The following is a 23,299-nucleotide window of genomic DNA, read 5'->3' on the forward strand; positions in this document are numbered from 1 at the left end:
TTTCAATTTAGAGAAAATGTTAATACTAGTAAAGTTTGATTTATTTATTTTGTTAACGGGTTATCATTGCCCCACCCTATTTTATTGCCTAATTAAAAACACAAATAAAAAAGTTCGTAAAAAAAGATAAACAAATAGTTATTATAATGGAAAATTTTCCACATAATTATAAGTATTTCCATTTTTTCTGAAAGTGTTAAACGTATGTTGTGTTTTCCTTTTCATTAAAATAGGAGCAGAATGTCCTTAAACCAGATGAAAATAATAGATGTGCCATGAAAAGTTTACCTAAAAGTAACTTATCTACTTACATTAATCTAAAAAATTTACTCCTATTTGATGAAAAAGCTAAGAGGATGGTTGGATTTTGATCCTTCTGATTCTTTTGAGATTCATTTTTATCTAAAAATTAATAGAAAAAAAAAAAAAAAATTATCTTTTCGGGTATCGAGTGTTGTCAACCGTAGTTATTTTAAAACACACTTAATTGAGGGATTGAACCATCAGATTTTCTTAAGACAAGATTTTCTTTATTTTCATTTAAAAATAATAAACAATATAATCTGACACTGATTGCTTCGTAAATCCTAAGTTATTTAAAAACAAACGTGATCAAATGATTGAACCTCTATTAAGAAAAAAATTAAACCACCACACTTCTTTCAACTTTTAGTTAAAAAAATGATTTGTCAACACCATGTGATAATCCTGTCAACATTTCTTGTATATTAGTGGAGCTTTGGGTTAATTCAACAATGGTTTAATATGGTGATTCAGAATTATAGTTTATGGTTATAAAAATGACGATATACATATAAGTCATTTCAAGCGATGTCATCAAATCATTCACAAGTGGTGGGTAGACAATTCAAAAAGCCTACAGACCATTTTTAAAATGAGTTACATAATCTTTTTTAGGTTTGATATAATAATACGCATCATCTTTCATTCTCCTCCTCCATTACTCCACAATAGTAATACGAGATATCTAAACTAATATTTGATTCCAAGTCGTAGTCCAACTTGAAAAGACAAATATCATCAAAACTTTTGCCATTCAAAAGACAAATGACAGTAAAACTTAAAATGGGTTGGGTTTAGGCGGATATATGTTTACCCATATTTACATTTGAATTTTTAATTCGGATCTTATTGGTTCAAATCATATCTGATTTTTTTTTTTTTTTCATTAAACTCATATTTAGATCCGACTGAATTAATTGATGGATAATTAATTTCAAACCATTATAAACTAATTTATTAAAAAATATGATTTAATTGTAAATTGAACATACCCAAACTTGATAATTATGAATTGCCCTCAGTGGGTTCAGATCTGGGGTGCTTCCCAACTATCTTGAGATATACTTTTTCAAATTGTCTAGTATTGATAAAAACAGATTTGATCATTTTTAACTAATTTCACAAGTTAGAGGAAGAAGTGAGTGGCAACAATCAACACAGGTGTTCAGAAATCTCTTTCATTATTAATTAATTTATTATTTTATTTTTATGAATAAGGTGGACTTAAACCCCACAATCTCAATGTTGCTTTGCAATGTATCAAACTAACTAGCTATGAGTCTAACTCCAATCTTTTTCAATTTTTTTTTTTTTTTTTGAATCCAGATCGTATGCACCCAATGTAAAGGATTGAAACCCTCCACCCACACCTCAACACATGCCATGTAAGCCATAATCCAAGAAAGTTTAACACAATTTCTCTTGCCACACCAACTTTTACTAATGCCACACCAATTCTTACGTAAATCACTAAAGAATTGCCCACAACTTGTATTGTGTTTGTAAAAGTTAGTGTGGAAATAGTAACTATCCATTTTCAAAAAGAGATATTTTAGACATCAATCCCTTGGATTGTGGCTTATGTGTCATGTGTAAGGTGTGGGAGGAGGGTTTCAATCCTCCACTTTGAGTGCATTGCATCCAGATTTTTTTTCTTTTTTTTTTGTTACTAGTTTGTGTGTTTGATTTTACATGGTTTTTAGGAAAACTTATCAAATGCACCTTAGGAGGAGGATTTATTTCTAAATCCCCTCTAATTTTTGAACTTAACTTGTTGATCCATGTATAATGAAATGATTTCTTGAACCTGGATGTAGATACATTTGTCGAATCATGTAAAAATTCATTTGAAATTTCTTTTATATATATATATCTATATATATTTCTATTATTTTGGATTTAATGGTGTAATTTTGATTTAAATCATGATTATGAAATATATCATAATAAACACCTCTACAATTGGCGCCGTCCGAAAGAAAAAAATAGGAACACTCACAAAAATCACAATAGTAAGCTCATATTAGGAAACCAAGAAAAAACACGATTAACTGCTGAGATTTCAACATGGAGTTGGGGGTTACCCCAAAATCAACCCCTCACGGGTTTTGGGTTTCATATTTGGCTTTGTTAGGGGGTGAGCCGCTGATTGTCAGTTCAGATTCTATCATCGTAAGAGGAAGATCTATAAAATAGGATCAATGTTTCAAGATGGCATGTTAGGATCAATCAGGAAGAATCCGAACTGTCAGTGAGGAATCTTCACATTGATTGCGAAGAAATTCTACAAATCATGGAGATCATCTAACACAGGCAGATAAATTATTTTTATGTTGGATCCGTAACGAAGGTTCGTTTTCATATTAATGGTGGCAGCAATTAAGGGGTAAAACAAATGTAGTAGATAAAAAGGTTTAGTAAGGCTAATGATACTGTCAGGGCTATTCTATAATGTAACAAAAGGTAAAAAGTTAAAATAAAAAAAACAAACCATGCAAATTAAGGGCAATGATATTGACAGGGCCATCTTTTGATATGGCCAAATTTATCTATGGTATGACTAAGTCAAGGCTAATAAATCTATATGGACAGGTTTATATAAGAAATGGTCAAGTAGATAGATCTCTTGTGAGCCATCCCATTACCAGGTCCACTCTGATACGAATGAGTTTATGTGTCTCTCTTGCGGTACGGACTCCTTAATTCGGGTGACTCAGTGGATTCGCTCACCTTTGTACTACCAACTTAATTCTATAGACTCAAAATTAAACGATCCAGGATTATTGCTCCTTGCCCGTCGTGGAAGAAAAAATTGAGGTATTATTTTAACTTTCCATTCTAATTAAATTTGTTATTCAAGATTTTGATAGAGTCAAGTAACCTACCATACCGAACCAATTAATGGCTCAGGAGCTGAAGCCATGTCCATGATAAGGGTCCTACACGTGACCCAATTATTACTTGAATTAACTCATCCTAGAAGTGACTCGGGGGCTGAGTGCAGGTCCGACTCAAGCGAAACAAATTTATCATAGGCATGACCGAGTAAAATGATATTAATCGGGGGATTAACAAAGCCCAACTTGACGAGTTAAATAGGGAAATGTCAGTTCAATAAAAAAAACTCTTACTATACAATAAAGTATATTTTTATCAAAAATTTGGTCAATTCACAAGACCCCGCTGAATCAAGTTTATTGCTCAACATTTTGATTAAGTAGTGTACCTTACCGAGCAATTAATTTTTTTTGGGGTTTCTTTACGTTGAGTCAATTTTTTAGTTTGATCGACTTGACAAATAAGGTTGGGGGCTAATCTCGTATCCAAATCAATCGAGCGTTGGGATTCTGTTGAGTTAAGATGTTTAGTTTATTGCTTGATTTATGACCCATCGTGGTATACTTGGAGGGGAAGGGACTTAGTTTAAGTCCGGACTATGAGGTATAATGGTTAATTTCTACTTGGGATCTCTGTCCAAGTATAATTAGGGACTTGAACTTAGGGTTACATAAAAATATATTTTCAATAAGATTTTAGTAAAAACTATTTTCTTTGAAGTTTTCAGTGAGGTAGGAAAAGTGTACTTCATATCCTTTCAAATTTATAAGGAAACAAAGATTATTCTATGAACCTGTGATATTATAAGGATTTTTCAATAAATCATATTGGCCTCTACTTGTTCAAGTTTTTCAAGTCTGTTCAATGAACCAAATATTGTCCCCAAGGAGGAGCAAAACGAAAAGAAAATGTAAGACCAGTTTAACGAATCGAAAAGAAAAGGAAAATCAATTCAACAAAATAAGTTATATTCTTTGATTCAATGAAGTGAAAAGACAAAGGTTAAGGTCGGTTTAACAAATCGATCTTTGCTCTTGAGGGGGAACATGGCAAAAAGGTTTAAGGTTTAAGCTCGATTCTATTATTTATTAAAATTTTGGATTGTTTTGGGATTCAAGTTCGATCTAAGATTTTGATCGGTTATTCTATTATTTATTTGAGTCTTAAATTATTTTGGGATCTATTAAGCTTGATCTAAGACTTCAGTTGGTTATTCTATTATCTAAGTCTTAGATCGTTTTAAGATCCAACTCTGATTTTGGACTGCGGTTGATTCTTCTATTATTTTCTAAGGCTTGAATCATTATAGGATCCAAGCCTAGTCTAGGCTTTAGTCGATTCTTTTATTATTTATCAAAGTCTTGGATCATTCTGAGTTTTAAGCCCAACATAGGACGTTGGTCGATTCTTCTCTCATTTATCAAAGTCTTGGTTGATTCAAGGAACCAAGCTCGATTTGTAGGATAGTCAATTTTATTATTGAAGCATCGACTTTTTATAGAAGTTCGACTAAGTAGAAGATCAAAATTGCACTAAATAGGGAAGAAGATAGTTCAGAAGTTCAAGAATCATACTAGTTCGAAAATCAAGAATGATATTCACTCAAGCCAAAAGGATTTCTTGAGAACAAATATCGATACATCCATTTTCACCTTCGAGAAGGGCTATTGTGAAGGAATAAAAATTCACTCCCATCTAAACCATTCATTCTCACCATCAACACACATCTCAAGCAAACATGTGACAAGGTTTTGGTGAAATTAGAAGAATCCCAATTTGGGAGAATTCTTCCCTTTTGATAATTATTTTATTTGTATGGGGTAAAAGTGGAAATTGTAACTTAATGAGGATTAAGGTTATGTTTTTCTATTTAAAATTGGGCTAAGGCCACTGTAAAGGGGAGGGAAAGAAGAGGAGAGTAAGAAAGAGGGGAAAAATCATCTAACATGGAGATTTATAGAACGGCTCTCCGAGCCGAGCTTGTGGATGTAGGCACATTTATCGAATTATGAAAAAAATCTTTTGGTGATCTCTATTTTCTTTAATTTTCTATTATTTTGTAGATTTAATGGTGTGGTCTTAATTCAAATCACGATCTTGAGGTGTATCACAAAAAACACCTCCACATATATTATTCGGGTAATTTCCCTTTTTCTTTCACTTAAATGAGAGATTTTTTTGCTCACAGAAATGTTAATTGGGATTTCACAAAATCATGGATGACCAATTGCACGAAGCCTAACGAGAGCAGTTTTGTAACTTGGGATGCCGTCATCATACACGGTCTCATGTGAGATTGATTGATCTGGGATTCTGTGAAATAGAATGGCTGATCCAAAATTCTTTGAAATCCGAATTGATTTTTCTGTGAGCAAAAAATAATTCACTTTAGATATCGTGAATTTATGGTTCTTGTGGGGGGATTTTTCTTGAGAACCTTCTACCTTGCCTTGAGTAGTATCTTGCAGCTGTTTTGTCGGTTTCTTGTGGGTATACTCTGATGTTAAGCCAATCTACAATTAAACAAAATAACAGTTAGAGTAGGAAGGTTCATGGTGGAAGCCTTAGTTATAGATTTTGTTTGGTGTTTCCTTCTTGGTGCATTTTCCTATTTTGGTAAGATTTTGTATTCTCTCTTTGCCACATATGATATAACCGTTTTAGCACGTTTCTGATCTATTATAGATTCTCCGAGGTTCTCGGATATTCTTCTACGACTTGCTAAAAAGGGTTACTGTGTGCTCGGTATTATGGCAATGCACTCAGGTCCATTGCCGCATTAAGTGATCCCTTCTGATTCACAATCAGCTTCATGTCTGGTTTGGTCCATGACTTTCATGGTCGAGTCTTGAGTCTACCTTATGCGGGACTTTCACATCTTATAGATATTATGACTGTAAGGCTATTATGATTCTTTGTTTTTTTACTTTTACAGGATTCAATTTATTCCTAATTTGGATGCTCGATTTCATCTTTTTGACGAATTTAGATGCAGTTTTTTTCCCCCCGTGATGTCTTTATTTTTTACATGGAGAAGAAGTTTTTTGAGGTTATCATGCTTTGAATTTGTTGAAATTGGATTGAACATGTATAAAATAAAGGCACGCTATAAAGGATTTGTCAAAGACATAGGACCAACCCTGCCATCAATCTACCTTCGACAATCACTTGGAAAATGACAGAATATGGTTTCAATCTCTTCAAGGTAGATGGGGATGCCTGCATGAAGTGGCTTAACTCAAAGCAGACAGGATCAGTTGTGTATGTGCCATTCGGGATTGCCAAGGACTTGCATGGGTCCTGAAGCAGAGTGAGAGAAATTTCTTGTGTGCAATGAAAGCATCAGAAGAGAAAAAGCTTCCTAACAAGTTTGTGGAGGAGACATCGAAAAAGGGTTGGTGGTGACATGGTCCCCTCAATTGGAGGTGTTGCTCCATCAAGCTGTGGGATGCTTGGTGTCGCTTTGCGGATGGAGCTCCACACTCGAAGGAGCAAGTTTGGGAGTGCCCATGCTAGTGATGCTACAGTTTCTAGCAGGGAAGAGATACAAGTTTGCATTGGAGAAATATTGGAAGGAGTGAAAGCGGAGGAAATCAAGAGGAATTCTAAGAAGTGGAAGGAAAAGAGGCTGTGGATGGAGGGAGCTCAGATAAGCACATTGAGGATTTTATAGGTAGATTTGCTTGCAACTAGTGATTGATTTTAGATCAATTTGTCCTTCTGCCTCTCTTTCTCAGTGGCATATGCCTTTATTTTTCTTAGCTGGTAGTAGAGTCTGTGTTTTTCTTATGCTTTTTTCCATACTTTTACTTTACTACCCCTTTGTTTTAGTCTTTAAGTTGAAATAAAGGTCTATTTATCCAACAACCACCAAAAAAAAAAAAAGGAAAAAAATGTTTTTGAGGTTTGATTGCTGTGGTGTATTGTAAGCTTTAAAATCTTGTTCTGAGGTAATGTACCTGTTGGGAGAAAAACTGAAGCGATCTAAGATCAAAACATTTCTAGACATCCCAAAAAATTTCAGAAACATTCCATGTTTTGAGGCTAATGTGTCATCCTGGTTTCAACCAAAACTGCAATATTCTGCCCAAACATTTGGTTATAGGGGCACAAAGTTTTGTAACTTGGTTTGTAGTTTCCCATCCTCTCTGAACATCTCAATTTAGGTTGTGTGAACGAAATATTTATAAGTTGAAAATTCTGGAAAGTTGAATAGTTCACACAAAAGGACCATGTACATTGGCTTACTAATAATCTTCTTTATACATACGTAAGCCATCTCAAACACTTGCCCTATTTTACCCTTCTATTTGATTAATTTCTAAATTTCTTCTTATTATAACCATTTACCACACTGTAGAATGCACATGTTTCACAACTACACTTAAAACAGTCCCTTAAATAATCTATGTACATACACCCATGTACAAATAAATTCATCGATTCTTCCATCCAGTCACCAAAAAGGACACCACCTGAAACAAGAAAAAACATTAGTGATTATTAGAGATCAACATGGATAATTTAATAATTAAAAAGTTCGAGATATATACCCAACATAATTTTGGCACAAATTCTCATGTGATGTAGCTTGTATAATCAACTTCTGAACTTGCAGTTTAACAGATAAACCGTGATCAACTTCACGAGCATCTCCAGAAATTAAGGTACTATGGTCTACTGTGTGTTGGATAGAGCTGGGGCCACCAGACACTAAGGAACTGGTAGAAAAGTCACGTCCTGTAAGTTTATTACTCATCCGAGCCATAACAACCACAGCACGCTCATTTAAAACTTCATTAGCATCTCCGAGTTGATTGACAGCCTACATGATACCAATTTGATAAATAAAAAATATTAATAAAATAAAAGGCATGAACCGAGAACCAACAGTACTTGAGAAAATTCTAGAACTCAAAGGTACAACTTGGAATACCTGAAGAAGTTCCCTCTCACGAGCACCCCGTTGAGGTTGAGGAAGTTCTCTACTAGGTGCAGCTTCTTCGCTATTTACAACTGGCTGGGCATGAGTGCTCGCGAAATTTGATGTTTGGGGGACTTCATTAAAATTGAAAAGTCGCCAATTTATGAGAGGGTCATGTACAAAAGCCTGACAATAGATGAAACTAAGAATAAGTACCTAAAAAAGCCCTGGACAACTATTAAGTTGTCATGTCAGAAAAACTGGACAAAGTCAGGAACGGTTATCAGCACAAGGCTTTTAGCTATCATTTTTTTTTCCCTTGGATGTTGTAAAATTTTAATAAATATACGTTTATCCAAAAAAATTATTTACCATCTAATATTTGATTATAATATTTTAAACAATATTAAAATTTTATTAACACCAATAAAAGTATGGAAATGCATGGGAAATATTGCATTTTCCTGTCTGACTAAGATTAAAAGACTTATAGAGGCATCAAACTTATTGAGTCACACTTGAATATTTGGAAACAGCGATTGAAAAAATAAGATAAAAAACAAAGATACCAAAGAACTAATTTGGTTCTCTATGCTAGAGGTCAACTACTGAGGCAACAAAAGATTGAAAAGTTCAGAGAAATGATGATGAATCTCCTCATGGGTTTTATTGACTAAAAAGTAGCTATAGAGAGAGTTTTGTGAGTATTAAGATCGGAATTAGTCCCAAATGTATAAAATTCAAGATATGTATGAGGGAGATGTGAGTAGTGTAAGAACAAGTTGTGACATAAGTTTATAATTACAGCTTTCTTATTTGATCAGGAATTGATTCTAAATCAGTATCTATTTGCTCTAGTTATAGATGAACTAAACACGCATATTCTGGAACAGGCCCCTAAGTAAATATTTGCAGATGACATGAAACTGGTGAGGGAACATAAAACTAGGAGTCCATAGAGTTTCTTTGCAGTCCAAAGGGATTTAGAGTAAGAAGAATCAACATGTATATGGGGTTCAAACTTGATTAAGGACACCAAAAAACAGAAAATCAACTAAAAATTAATAGCCAGGAAATAACAAAGCATCCACCTTTGTTCTATTGCTTCTATTATCCATAAAGATGGGAAGATTGAAAAGAATGGAGATGTGCTTCTAGAATGCTATGTTACTGATTCATCCCAATCAAATTGAAAGGAAAATTTTATACATGACAGCAAGACTATTTATACTTTTGGGGATGGATGTTTGGCAATCAAGTAACATCTTCACAGATTATACACAATAGAGATGAGAAGTTGAGATGGATGAGTAGAAAGATAGAATGAAAGCATTCATGAAAATTTAATAGACCCCGAAGGTCATACATTGAGGAAAAATCAATTGAGATGGTTTGGTGGTGCACAACAAAGACTGATAAACAACCCATAATATTAATTTTCGACAAATTTCCACAAAATATACTGAAATATTTCCATTTCACAAGTTCTGACATGAAATTTAGTCGACTGTTTCTTTTTGTATATATTTCGGTGGAAATCACTATTCATTTTACGAAATATTTCGATGAATAGTAAATTTCGACTGAAACTATCAAATTTTAGGTATAAAAATGCAATATTTTGGTGGAAATATTTCGATGAATAGTAACTTCGACCAAGATATTCTTTTTTTAAGGAACTTGAAAATTACACAGTATTTACTAATTAAAAATTGCATATAACATTCATCTGTTTCATCTTATTCTAATGTATTCTAAGCATATTAGTTCGTATTTGTAAGCAAATACACAATGAGTCATTTCCATCATATCCAATGTTCGGATTAATTTGCACACTGATCGAAATATTTCTATTTACAGACTAAACAAAATAGAAACCGAAAACAAAATTCAATACCTTGTAACAGCCTTCGTTAAAAAGAATATGCAAGTAGGGTTCTAAAAGAGAAAGAGTGAACACAAAGAATGTGAATTGAAGTAGTGAGAGAAAATTTAAAGACATTTGAATTAACGGAAGACATGGCTTTATATAATTGAATGGAAAAACCTATTATGGTTTTCTGGCCCTAAATTTTTTGGGATAAAGCTTTGATAATGAATATAATATCCGAAGGGAGCAAAAAATTTCAAATATTGAAGCAAAAAATAAAGTAATCTGGTTTGTATACCTCCATCATAGCCATGACACTATCCCTATGTGTTCGGAGGACTTGCATTACAGTTTCACAAGTTGATCGAAAGTTTCCCTCAATACCACTAACCTCCATAGCCTTCACGAGCATTCTAGTCAAGCGGAAGGGAACCTGTCTCACGATTTTGAAAATTAATAAACTAGCATATAAAATAAAGAGTAATCAAAGAACCATTAAACTTGCATACAAAACAAAAGTTTGATAGCTGGGACAGCAACCGATTAAAGCAGAAGTAACTTAAGAGCCATACAACTGTGGGAAGCCTATGTACAAAGCAAATATTCAACATTTGGAACAGCATACCTTTTCAGGGAACTTTTCTCGGTTCATTGAAGCTTCAAAGCAATCTCCAAAATCAATATGCAAGATCTTGCCACTGCAAAACAACAGAATTGATACTTAATATTTACAAATTTTCAACCATCAACAATTCTTCCTTGTTCTTGTCTGCTGGGAAGACGAGGCAAATCTTTAAGTACCTGTACCGGTGAAGCATAAGATTACTTGGATGTCTATCTCCTAACCCAAGAAGATAACCAACCTGGATCAACGTATAATTTATCTGTAAGCCTCACATACACAATTGAGAAACAGGAAGAACTCCCAAGACTACATATACATCTAAGGAGCACATACCATGCTCATAACAGCCAAGCTTCTTGTATAATTTGTCCTACGTTCTAACCAGACCTCAGAAGTACGGCTTTTTAACCACAGAACCTACATGACATAGCAAATTCAAATAATAGGGAAAAAAATTAAGAATATCCAGTCAAAGCTCCAGGAAGTTTCGAACCTATGAAACCACGTGGTAAGCACACAAAATATAAAGGCAAACAAAGGTACGAACACAGAATATACCCTAGACAAGTCATTTCCTTCAGTATTCTGCAGAGCATGCTCAAACACTTCAACTTTAGCTATGAGTGGCAAGTGATCGTAATCCGGGGCAAAAGCTAGCATAAGTTTGTGCTCTTGATTCAAGGTGATCTGTAATAAATATGGAACAAATAAGTTGAAACTTGATAGAGTTCTATAACAAGGAAGAATCCAATGAAGTTGAACAGACCGTTCTGGCGTCCCTGTATTCCCGAATCAGATGGTGCAGGGTGTCACAATTTGGAACCCATCCTATTAATCCACTGTTTGGAGATAATGGGATGACATCATAACGTTGAATAGAAAGATCCTTTTCTGAAGTTGTTCGGGAGTTCTCCAGCAGAGTGTTCACCAGGCCAAAAAGCTAAAGTGAAAAAAATGTTAAAACACAAACTACATTTCTGCCAAAGAATGACAATAAAAATTATAGAAATATTAGATTCATTTTTTTAATGACATAGATGCCCCATCCAACTTTGGAAGTAGGTCTAGTCCTTATGGATATGCCCAGCCACCACAAACTACTGTATTGGAGGGTGGGGGTAGCTAACTCAATCTCACATCTCTGGGGAGCAACACAGGGCGCTGAACCACTGCTCCACTACCCGAGTGGTCAATACCAGATTCATTTCATTTATTCTTTATAACAAAAAAAACCCATTTTCGAAGAATTTTCTGCACCAGATACCATGTAAATATTTTTCAACTATTATTTGCAAATTGTTCATATGATTTAGCTGATCTCAAATCTTTAGGACAAGGCTGACCATGATGATTTGTAAATTGTTTTATACTTTAATACACATCAACTTATTTAAATTTAAACATTCATCACATAAATGAACTGAAGTATTCTAAAAAATCTTTCTTAACATATGGAATAAACTGTACAGATGAGTCAGTGTAAGTGGTTTGTGCAAGTCAGTGTCTGACTCTTCATACCATGTCTGACACTGGTACATGTGTCTGTGTCTTTGCCACATAACAATTGTCATAAGACAACAGTATATGCCTCATCATTCCAATATTCTGAATTAAAGGATTCTTTATCAGCATACGCAGCATAAATTGTTAGAAAGGAGGCAGACCTGCATGACACGCTCATCTTGACGCAAATCTTCATGTCCCTTCAGCAAAAAAGCATAATCTTCCCCATCATTTCCATGAATTGTCAATTTCCGAGGCCGTTGTTTAGAGGTTATCACAACTAGCTGTGGTGCAAATGATGAAATAGTAACCACAGGTGATCCTAAGACATAAAAGTTCACACATCAGTTCCAAACAGACTAAAGTCCATCTCAAATAAATATGCACCACGGTAAGTTCAGCAACCTGCACGGTATGTCCCAGGCACTGCAAGCTCCAAATTGCGGCAATTTAGCAACTCCGGGGAAACAGACTACAATTTATAAATACTTGAGAAAGTCAGCAAAGGAATCATGAAGAAACCATATGCACCATAAATATAATATGCATTATTCTTGCCTGCAAGTCTAGGGTTGTAAGGCTTGGAAGCTGCTTATCTATGCGTCTGAACACATGGTAATAGAGATCCCAAGCCTGGAAAAGAATTGTTTTCACCATTAGTATAATATCATTAGCACCAAAGAGAACCTGATCAGTAAGCCCCGCTAATAAGAAAGATAATAAATGAAAACAATTAATAACATGAACTCTTAATAATTACTTATTAAGTCATCATCATTATCATCACCTAGGCATTGTCAACTATTTTGGGGTTGGAACCTTGTTCCACCATTCTACTTAATATAGAAAATCTTTCCTCGACATACTGAACCTTGAAATTCAAGCATCCTTCTGTTCAGCCTTCCTCTACTTTCTTAATAATCCTTTACTTCAGCCAATGAGCTCCATCTCAATGGCCTTAGCTGCACATGATCAAACCTTCTCAATTGACTCTCCCATATTTCCATTGGAGGTAATCCTAAACTGCACCATAAAGCAGTGAAATAAAATAAAAAAATATTTATTTGTAACTTGTCTCCAGTCCTTCAAATGCCCGGACATCTTTCACCAATATCAAGCTAAAGTATTGGAAGAGAGATTCTCCCAAATCCATCAATGGGGGGGGGAATGCTGTGATCACCTTAAGTAAAGATAATGCTTTCATAATACTTGGAAGATCAACATTGGCCCAAAAGCAGTGGATGGGCACCAAATAATTATGTGCCAGCAGTACCTTCGGTGACTGCCTGGAAACATAGGTCCATACATGGTTCAAATTTTCATTCTGTTTCAGAATATTTCAGCTGACCATTCCAGTTTCGGCCGAGATCATTCATGTTTCCAGCCAGGTTTCCGCAGAGATTGATACAAAAAATTGACCTCGAAACATTGAAAGTATGGAGTTGTCTCCAAATGTTTCGGTTGAGACCATCTTGGTTTTTCTCCTGACAGAAACAATGCCTCGAAACGAGATTTTGAACCTTGGATCAATATATAAGGACAGGGATTATAAAAGGCCACAGTTGCCCAGTTAGCATCTCTAGGCACCTCTGCAATTATGTGTAAAAAATGACATAAAAGATAATAGTGATGAAAAGTTAACAAGTTTTTCTACAAAACATGCAAAAATTCTACAAAAGGAAAATTGTTCAATACCTGAGTAAGTTCAGCATCCTTTCCAGTTCTCTTATATTTCATGCAGCATTCATAGGCCTCTAGCAATTCACGGCCGTATGCCTAGTTTCATGAAAAAAATCTTATAAGGATAAAACAGTTACCAAGAAAGCAACAATATACGGGATGCATAAACTATGTGAGGAGTTTATTGAAAAGGCTTTAAAGTGATGATTTTGTGCCCACTTTTGTATAAAGTTCTTTCTAAGATCAAACATTCAGTGACAATAATATATTGAAACATTGGGTAAGGAAAGCTAGTTCCAGAAACCTATACTAAATCCTCAGCCCAACTGATTTTATGAATCATAGAGGACAAAACCCAGGGTAAAACCACAAGGAATAATGGAAATACCTGAATGAAAGTCCTCTCTTTTATGGTAGAAGCCCCCTCCTCAAGCATTTCATGCAATGGCTCCAACACCTTTAGCATCCCCTCGATGTTACGCTCACCAAAATACAAACGACTAGCCTCTTCGAGTCCCTCATGCCACATTTCATGCCAAAGTATTGCAACCCTTATCAACTCCTTTGACACTAGTTGTGCCTGTTTAAAATAACCTCGTAGTAAGATGACAAGTGCTACTTAAAACAAGTACGATGATAAGCGCTAGCATGAAAAGTACAGAAAAGGTTGATGATATATTGATTGTCCACCTGATCCACCAGTACGCCACTATGCTGTCGAACCTTGTCAACCACTTCTTGAGCTGCAGCTCTACGCAAGTTGCTTATTGATTTACACGCCACAAGAAGAGGGTACATAAGAGCCTGTCAGAGGAACAGAATTACATCTGTTTATGTGACTCACAAAAATAATGATAATTGAGAACTACGAACAGAAACAAGTAGAAAATTGGTTAAAATGTGTCTAAACCAAATCATTTCCAGAAAAAAATCACTCTCAAAGGTTATCATAAGTAAGAACAAGTAATAGGCCTTTTCCCATCTATTTCTCCAAAGAAGAAAAACTAAGTGAATGATAGACTTGAAAAGTGTACCAGTATGCAGCCTACTTAACTAAAGGAGATAGATCATAACAATTATTAAAATTGACCTCAATCCATAGAAAGCATGATCACCACCCTGTTAAATAAACCTATAGGGTTATTTTAGTCTTTTCACTTGTTTAGTTATCTTATGTAATATTTACATAGCTTAATTAGGGCTAATTAATCTAATTAACCTTTTTCTCTCTGTTTCAACTTGGTATCAGAGCCTCCATCGACCTTCACCTTCTTCCTCTTCTACACCATACTCAGTCGACCATCTCTACATAAAAACAGCACCCTAAAACCCTTGTCTTCATTTTATATCACCCCTACGGGGGTTCTCTGCGGATACTCATGCGATAGGGAGTTGAAACCTATTCAAAGCCTGCGATCAGGCTGTAGTTGTAGCAACGATGATGTATTAGCATCGTTTGAACCTTACGATCACAGCAGTGATACCTGTGATGACCTGCGACACTCATGTTGGCATCGTTTGAACATTACGACCCTCAAATTAGCTGTTTTAGGTATAGCGACACCCACAACAGCATCGTAAAAGTCTTACGATGCTAGGAGGCTGCTGTGTGAGCCCTGCGATTACAATAGGAGTATTGTTTTGAGCAAACGACACCATCAGGTGGCTGATATGCCTTGTGCGACACAAGTGGGTGGCTGTTTGAGTTGTTCCTTATCACAACAACTGGTTTTCTGCCCTCTACGATTGTAGTAGGTGGCTGTCTGTTCTTCGTAACACCAGCCCTACCCTGTACGACATAGTAGTTTCTATTATAATCCTTGGAAATTACAGCCGGTCAATATTTGTTGTATTTCGATCATCGTAAGGGGTATATGAGGGTTTTGGTAGTTATTGGGAATAGCTACGGAGGCTTGTGATTACAGCAAGGTGCTGTTTGGGACTGTTCTAATAACAATTTTTATCTATTTTGATCGTGTATTGTCACCTTTAGGGTGCTGCGGTCACTTTATCCTAGAGAGTCGTGCCCTCATCGTACTTGAACTATCTTTCAACTAAAGTACTCAGATTATTTGATGGCCTCTGAGACTTCTTCCTCCTCCATCACTGGTAATAGTAATGGATTGGGTGGTTCTTCTTCTCACTCAACTGACTTCCCCGGTATTCAAATTACTACAGTAAAATTAGATGGTCCTAATTATCTCCTTTGGGCACGATCAGTTGAAATGTTCTTTGGAGGGAAAGGGAAGATCGGTTACCTCACAGGTGAGGACAAACAACCTGCACAGACAGACAGTTCTTACTCCCATTGGTTTGCTAATGATTCTATGGTCCGCTCTTGGCTGGTTACTTCTATGCAACCACACATTGCGGCTGGCTTTATGTTTTCTTCAACAACAAAACAGATATGGGATTCTGCAAAAAGCATTTACTCGCAACGTCAGAACAATATCAGAATTTTCAACTTGGAACGTGAGATTTCTCGTCTTTCACAAGGAGACTCTTCAATTACTACCTACATATCACAGCTACGTGCTCAGTGGGAAGAATTAACTTTTTATTCCTCGTCCTATGCCTGGAAGGACCCTCTTGATGAGACATTATATTCGTCGATTCTGGATAAGAATCGGGTTTTTCAGTTTTTAGCTGGTCTCCAGGATGAGTTTGAGTATGCGAGAGTTCATTTATTGGGTATGGATCCATTTCCGTCTCTCCAGACAGCGTATTCATATGTCTTGGCTGATGAGAGTCGTCGTGCGGCTATCCTACCTCATTCTTCGGGAGATCACTTTGCTATGCTTACTCGTCTATCTTCTCCACAACCCCCCAGTGGGTCTATGCCTACCCGTCAACGACATAAGTGTGATCATTGTGGAAAGTTAGGTCATGTGAAGGCTCGATGTTATGCACTTCATGGTCATCCTAATCAGCAACGTAAACAGTCTCAACGATCTTCAGCTCATATAGTTTCTCAGCCGACTACTGATTCAGCACCTCTTTCCATTACTACATCCTCATCAGACTCGGTATCTCTATCCCAAGCAGAGCTTGACAAGTTCAGAAAATTCTTCAATCAGATAGAGGCTTCATCTCAGCCGGTTTCTACCTTCGCTCACTCAGGTACCTTTGCATCTGCAAACAGTGTTTCCACCACTTCCTCACCATGAATCATTGATTCTGGTGCCTCAGATAACATGATCGGTATGTCCTCTCTATTTCAAACCTATAGTGTTTGCTTTGGTCATCGCAAGGTTCGCCTAGCTGATGGTTCCTTGTCTTCCATAGCTGGTCAAGGTCTTTTACCTGTTACATCCTCTTTATCTTTAACTGACACACTACATGTTCCTCAACTTACTACTAACCTGGTGTCTGTTAGTAATCTTACCAAAAACTTGAACTGCAGTGTAACCTTTTATTCCTCTCATGTGTCTTTCAGGATCTGGAGTCGAAGAGGACGATTGGCACTGGACGTGAAGTGAATGGATTGTATCTCCTGGATGTTCCCGTTCCCCTAGCACCCATTCTGCTCTTTAGCTTAGTAGTTTTAGTAGTCTATCTAATAAGGCTCTTGTAATGCGTTGGCATTTACGCTTAGGCCATATTTCATTTGGATATTTGAAACACATGTTCCCTAATTTATTTAATAATAACAATGTGCTTGATTTTTCTTGTGAAACTTGTCAATTAGCTAAACATGTGCGTTCTTCTTATCCTATTAGTATGAATCCTACTACACCTGCTATGTTTGATTTAATTCATTCTAATGTGTAGGGTCCTTCCCCTGTTACATCCACTCTTGGTTTTCGCTATTTTATCTTGTTCATTGATGATCACAGTCGTACCACTTGGGTTTATCTTATGAAACACAAGAGTGAAGTTTATGGGATCTTCAAGCAATTTCTTGCTATGGTTCACACTCAATTTAGTCGTACCATCAAAACCTTCCGTTCTGATCATGGTACTGAGTACACCTATAATGAGGTCCTGAAACTTTGTTTAGAATCTGGCATTGAGCATCAAATGTCCAATGTTAAGACCCCTCAGCAGAACGGCCGTTCAGAAAGAAAAAATCGTCATATTCTAGAGTTAGCCCGTACCATTTCGATTGGTATGAACGTGCCCCAATCCTATTGGGCTGACGCAATTCTTACTGTTGTTTACCTTATTAATCGAACCTCCTCCAGTGTTCTTCAGCTTGTCACACCCCTCTCTAAGCTCTCTCCAGATCGTCCCGAGTTTCCACTTCCTCCGCATGTTTTTGGGTGTGTCTGTTTTGTTCAAATTCTTGACCAAAATCGTTATAAACTTGACCCTAAGGCCGTCAAATGTATCTTTCTGGGTTATTCCTCTACCCAGAAAAGATGCCGTTGTTACCATCCTCCTTCTCGACGACGTTTCATTTCTCGCGATGTTTCTTTTTTTGAGCATACTCCTTATTATAATGGGTCCGTTGGTATTCAATCTGAGTGGTTTCCTCTAGATTCACCTGATGATCATTTTCCTTCTTTATTTCCCCTTCCTTGCCTGTTCTCCCTCTCCACCCCCTGTCAGTTCATCCTCTCCTCCATTGCAGGTTTACTCTCGACGTCCACGTGATACTACTATCACTTCTATGTCCGACCAGCTCGCCTCCAGCTCCGCCTCCGTCTGTTCCCTGTGATGATCGTCCTATTGCCACTCGTAAGGGTAAGCGCACGTGTACTTATCCTATTTCAAATTATATATCTAACTCTGCACTATCACCTTCCTATCAGAGTTTTCTTACTTCTGTTTCCTCTGTTTCTCTTCCTACTACTGTTGCAGATGCTATTGCCCATCCTGAGTGGTGCGCAGCTATGATTGAAAAGTTGACTGCTCTTGAAAAGACTCAAACTTGGGAAATTGTGGGTCTGTTCTTTACAGAAGTCAGCTCCAGCTCCAGAAGCCAACTTCTAGAAGAAGCAAAAGCCTAGAGCCTGAAAAGCTACATTCAGCAGAAGCCTATTCGTTACAGAAGCATATAAATTAGAAATTGATGTTCGTTTGATAGCTTTTTATTGCTGGATTATGGTAAAATGACCAAAATACCCTTAATGTTGATAATGCATCTAAAATGCATAAAAAATGACTAGAATACTATATATATATATATATATATATATATATATATATATATATATATATATTATTTTTAATTTAAATAAATTTATAAATTTTATGAATTTTATAATTTTATCAAAATTTCGATAGCATCTCCTTTTAAAAATGGACATATGAAAGATGACATTAACGCACTGATCATTATTATTGTCTCATCATCATCATCTGTATTATTTTATATAAAAGGTTATAGATGACTAATTTTCGAAAGAAAATTCAAATTTTTTATAAAAAAAAATCTAGGATTTCATTTGGTGATTTTTCATTAATCACTGAAAACAAATTATACTAGTCCCTAAATAGATAATATATAGTCATCTATGGTAAATTTTAGTTATTTTCCTTTTATCTCAACCATCATTTGATGAACAGTAAACCTTTTATGCTTGTCTTTGAATCCTTAGACTTAAAAAAAATAAGTCTAATTTTATTTTTTATCTTAGAGCTTGAGATGACATGTTTTTAAGAAAAAATCAAGACTTTTTTGATAAGATTAAAGACAAGGGTATTTCCATCATTTTACGCCAATATTTCATGGAAGACCAAAGAAAGATTATGTCATTAGTTTGAACTTTAAATTTCAAAACACACAGGATTATCTATAATGAGAACTTTTATTGGCACCCCAACTTTTACTTACTACACCCCATCTAAATTTTATAGTTGATGGTGGCAATGTGAAAATGTTAATTCCTATTTTAAATGCATTATGTTAATTTTTTTGTTGGGAAGTGGTGATAAATAATTTGAAGCAATTGGATTGTAATAAGTAAAAGTTGGGGTGCCAATAGAATTTCTCCATAACTAACAAAAAAAAATCAGATTGCTTGGGGTGAAGTCATAATTAATGATGTGGTAATAACACATCCCTTTATTTATTCTCAGATTTTTATCACCCTTTCTCTTTCCATTATATGTGGCGGACCCATCTAGCACAATTCTTTTTTTATTTTATTTAAAGAAGGATACAAATCATTTGGTGGAATATTATTTAAAGAAGGGCATTTAAGTCATTTTAAGTAAAGGATACAAATCATTTGGTGGAATATTATTTAAAGAAGAAGGGCATTTAAGTCATTTTAAGTAAAACCGTTTTCGGTCTTTCTTCGCGCAAAAGCTCATTCACGGAGCACCTCAAAGGCGGCTTCAATTTCGGGCTTCAATCTGAAGCCCCATCAGCTCCATAAGCCCAAACGAACATAATCCAACGGGCTTTTTAGGCTTAAAAGCAATAAAAGCTTAAAAAGTCCGGCTCCGAAGCCCAAACGAACAGGGCCTGTGCCTTCTTCCGCCTGGACGGAAAGCTGTGGGTTGTCTCTGGGTATTCACGCTTAAGCATAATCCGGATGGTTCAATTGCTCGTTATAAGGCCCGTCTGGTGGCCAAAGTTATGCTCAGACTTATGGGATTGATTATCAGGAAACTTTTGCTTCGGTTGCCAAGATGACCACCATTCGCGTTCTCCTTCCAGTTGCTGCTATCCGCGGATGGCCTCTTTTTCAATTAGATGTCAAGAATGCTTTTCTCAATGGTGATCTTCAGGAAGAAGTCTATATGATCCAACCTCCTGGGTTTCTTCCTTCTGCTTCTCCTACACATGTTTGTCGTCTTCGCCGGTCTCTTTATGGTCTGAAGCAGTCTCCTCGTGCTTAGTCTGAGCGCTTCACTAAGGCCATGCATCAGTTTGGTTTCCATCAGAACTCTGCTGATCACAACCTTGCTCTTGCGTCACTCCCACGGCAAAACTATTGCTTGATTGTGTATGTGGATGATATTGTTCTTACTGGAGATGATGCCGATGGCCTTACCGAGGTCAAAACTTACTTAGGCCATCAATTTGAGATTAAAGACCTTAGACATCTTCGCTATTTTCTGGGTATTGAGGTTGTACGGTCCCAGTCTGCTATATTTATTTCTCAGCGTAAGTATGTTCTTGACTTACTCAGCGCCTCTGGTCAGCTTGGATCTCGCCCAGCTGATACTCCTATTGAGCAGAATCACAGGTTGGCTGATTCGGAGGGGGAGTGTGTGTCAGATATTGGTCAATATCAGCGTCTTGTGGGAAAATTGATCTACTTGTCTATGACACGCCCTGACATTGCCTATGCTGTTAGTGTTGTAAGTCAGTTTATGCACTCGCCTCGAACATCTCATCTTGCTACTGTTTATCGTATTCTTAGATACCTTAAGGGATGTCCTGGTCGAGGTATTTTATTCAACAATCATGGTCATCTTCGCATTGAGGCATGGACAGATGCAGATTATGCTGGTTCAATGACTGATAGGCGGTCTACTTCTGAGTATTGTACTAAAGTTGATGGTAACTTGGCGTAGTAAGAAGCAAGATGTGGTTTCTCGGTCGAGTGCTGAGTCAGAATACAGAGCCATGGCACTTGGAGTATGCGAGTTGTTGTGGCTCAAAATCTTATTAGCTGATTTATGTCTTCCTGTGCCGGTCCCCTTCTTACTATATTGCGATAATAAATCAGCTATTAACATAGCTGCAAATCCGGTTCAGCATGACAGAACGAAGCACATAGAAGTTGATCGTCATTTCATTAGAGAAAAGATAGTTTCTGGACAGATTTGTACTCCTTTTGTTCCTACCTCTCAACAACTTGCTGATGTTCTTACTAAAGGTGTTAGTAAAACCTCTTTTTGAAGATGTCTTGTCCAAGTTGGGCATTGTTAATATCCACGCATCAACTTGAGGGGGAGTGTTAAATAAACCTATAGGGTTATTTTAGTCTTTTCACTTGTTTAGTTATCTTATGTAATATTTACATAGCCTAATTAGGGCTAATTAATCTAATTAACCTTTTTCTCTCTGTTTCAACTCACCCATTAAATTATGTTGGAGTTCTATTCCCATCATTTTTTGCACAAGTTTAATTGAAGAAAAAGGCTCCCTTTGGAGCCCTTGCTTGTCAAGAAAATGAGGAAAAAGAGCTTAATGGTTTGCAGAATACAAAGACTTTATGATTATCATGTCTGTTATATAAATTTATGCATCCATAGATAGAGAACTACTCTTGAGTGTGTAATACTGAGATAAATTGATAGAACAAATGTTAATCCAAGCTCACACCAAAAGAATCAAGAAATTTCCATTTAAAGGACAAATCAATCAGAATGGAGCGGTAGATCATGTAATCAGTTGCTCATCACTTTACCAAATACAAGGATTTATGAATCATGAAGAACATTATAGAGTACTAGTGAAGTAAACCTGTGGATGCCCTCGTCCTATTCGCACCAAAAGTGACTGTATCAGTTCTCTCACAGCGGGGTTATTTGAATGTATCCGGGCAATTATTTGAGGTAAAACGACCAGCCATGTGTCAATATTAACATGTGCAAATCCTTTCTCAAGTGCCATTTGAACCTCTTGGGTAGCTCCATGGTTGAACCACAATGTGAGAAGACGAAGAATATCCTGGAAAAGCCAGATAGTAGACCATTAAAAATATACATCAGATATATGTACTGAACACACCTGACAATATATCTATCTGGGAAAAGGGGCATAAATTACAAGAGGCACATTAGAATGTAGATACAAACTAGGTGCAATGTACTCTTTTACTTATTTAAATTCACATGAAAATCATATTCATCCAAATGTCTCTGCTTGGATACTTGCAACAGCATCTAACGAATATTATCAATCATTTTAATAATATAGTAATTGAATTTAGTTTTATGTCCTGTGAGTCACACTTTTTACAATCTCCTAAAGTTTTAATGATTTTTTCCATCATTAAAAAATATTTATATTATTATCACAAAATACACCTCAAAATTCTCATTTCCACCCTTATGGCCTTACCCTTACCATAATCAATCAAGTTGGTAAAGGGTTGCATACTAGGAACATGTTCTCCAACAGGGTAAAAAAATTACCTGTAAACTATCATCCACTCCTTTAGCAGTTGCTGCACATGCAATAGAATGAAAATACCCAGTAACCGCAGCGACAACATACTTCCCAGCAATAGCAGGGAAGCCTCTTACAGTGTAATGAGACATCACTGCAGTATTGAACAATGCCCATGTGTGCCAAGCTTTCGCCCAATCAGGTGCACATTGAGTGGCATTACTAAATGCCATAAGAATTTCTACCGACCATAAAAATCAATTATTATCAGAAAGATCAATAACTGTAATAAAACCCAAGACAGGAATACGTCAAGGAATGTTACCTACCTGGTATAGAATCATCGTCCAACCCAGGAGAAATCCCCCAATGCCAAGTTCCAAGTGTTAGATAAACACGAGCAGTAAGGGGAACACGTGGATTGGAAGAATTAACAAAGACAGTTGGTTTTCCTGACAGAATGTTTGCTGGGTTCGAAAGTTCAATAGATAAATCCTAGAAACGACAGATAACAACAATGTTACATCCATTGAGGCAATG

At 36.2% G+C, this 23,299-nt stretch overlaps 1 protein-coding gene across 1 annotated transcript in view; it reads right to left on the minus strand.

The window, feature by feature from the left end:
• Window positions 1-7,324: 7,324 nt before the first annotated feature.
• The window catches only part of TOR (target of rapamycin), a 67,202-nt gene continuing 51,227 nt past the window's right edge, over window positions 7,325-23,299 (minus strand). The window contains exons 40-57 of the mRNA XM_086435290.1: window positions 23,089-23,254; window positions 22,786-23,000; window positions 22,112-22,318; window positions 14,434-14,547; window positions 14,132-14,323; window positions 13,759-13,839; window positions 12,622-12,696; window positions 12,469-12,535; window positions 12,225-12,385; window positions 11,327-11,500; window positions 11,119-11,247; window positions 10,894-10,977; window positions 10,737-10,798; window positions 10,561-10,633; window positions 10,234-10,368; window positions 8,078-8,251; window positions 7,695-7,966; window positions 7,325-7,616 (exon numbers count right to left, since the gene is read on the minus strand). Of these exons, the coding sequence (XP_086291416.1) occupies window positions 7,598-7,616; window positions 7,695-7,966; window positions 8,078-8,251; window positions 10,234-10,368; window positions 10,561-10,633; window positions 10,737-10,798; window positions 10,894-10,977; window positions 11,119-11,247; window positions 11,327-11,500; window positions 12,225-12,385; window positions 12,469-12,535; window positions 12,622-12,696; window positions 13,759-13,839; window positions 14,132-14,323; window positions 14,434-14,547; window positions 22,112-22,318; window positions 22,786-23,000; window positions 23,089-23,254 (2,400 nt within the window). The 3' untranslated portion in view covers window positions 7,325-7,597. The remainder of the gene's footprint in view (window positions 7,617-7,694; window positions 7,967-8,077; window positions 8,252-10,233; window positions 10,369-10,560; window positions 10,634-10,736; window positions 10,799-10,893; window positions 10,978-11,118; window positions 11,248-11,326; window positions 11,501-12,224; window positions 12,386-12,468; window positions 12,536-12,621; window positions 12,697-13,758; window positions 13,840-14,131; window positions 14,324-14,433; window positions 14,548-22,111; window positions 22,319-22,785; window positions 23,001-23,088; window positions 23,255-23,299) is intronic.

The sequence above is a fragment of the Akebia trifoliata genome, chromosome 3, assembly GCF_017979445.1.
Source record: "Akebia trifoliata isolate Shusen 1 chromosome 3, ASM1797944v1, whole genome shotgun sequence".
NCBI lineage: Eukaryota > Viridiplantae > Streptophyta > Magnoliopsida > Ranunculales > Lardizabalaceae > Akebia > Akebia trifoliata.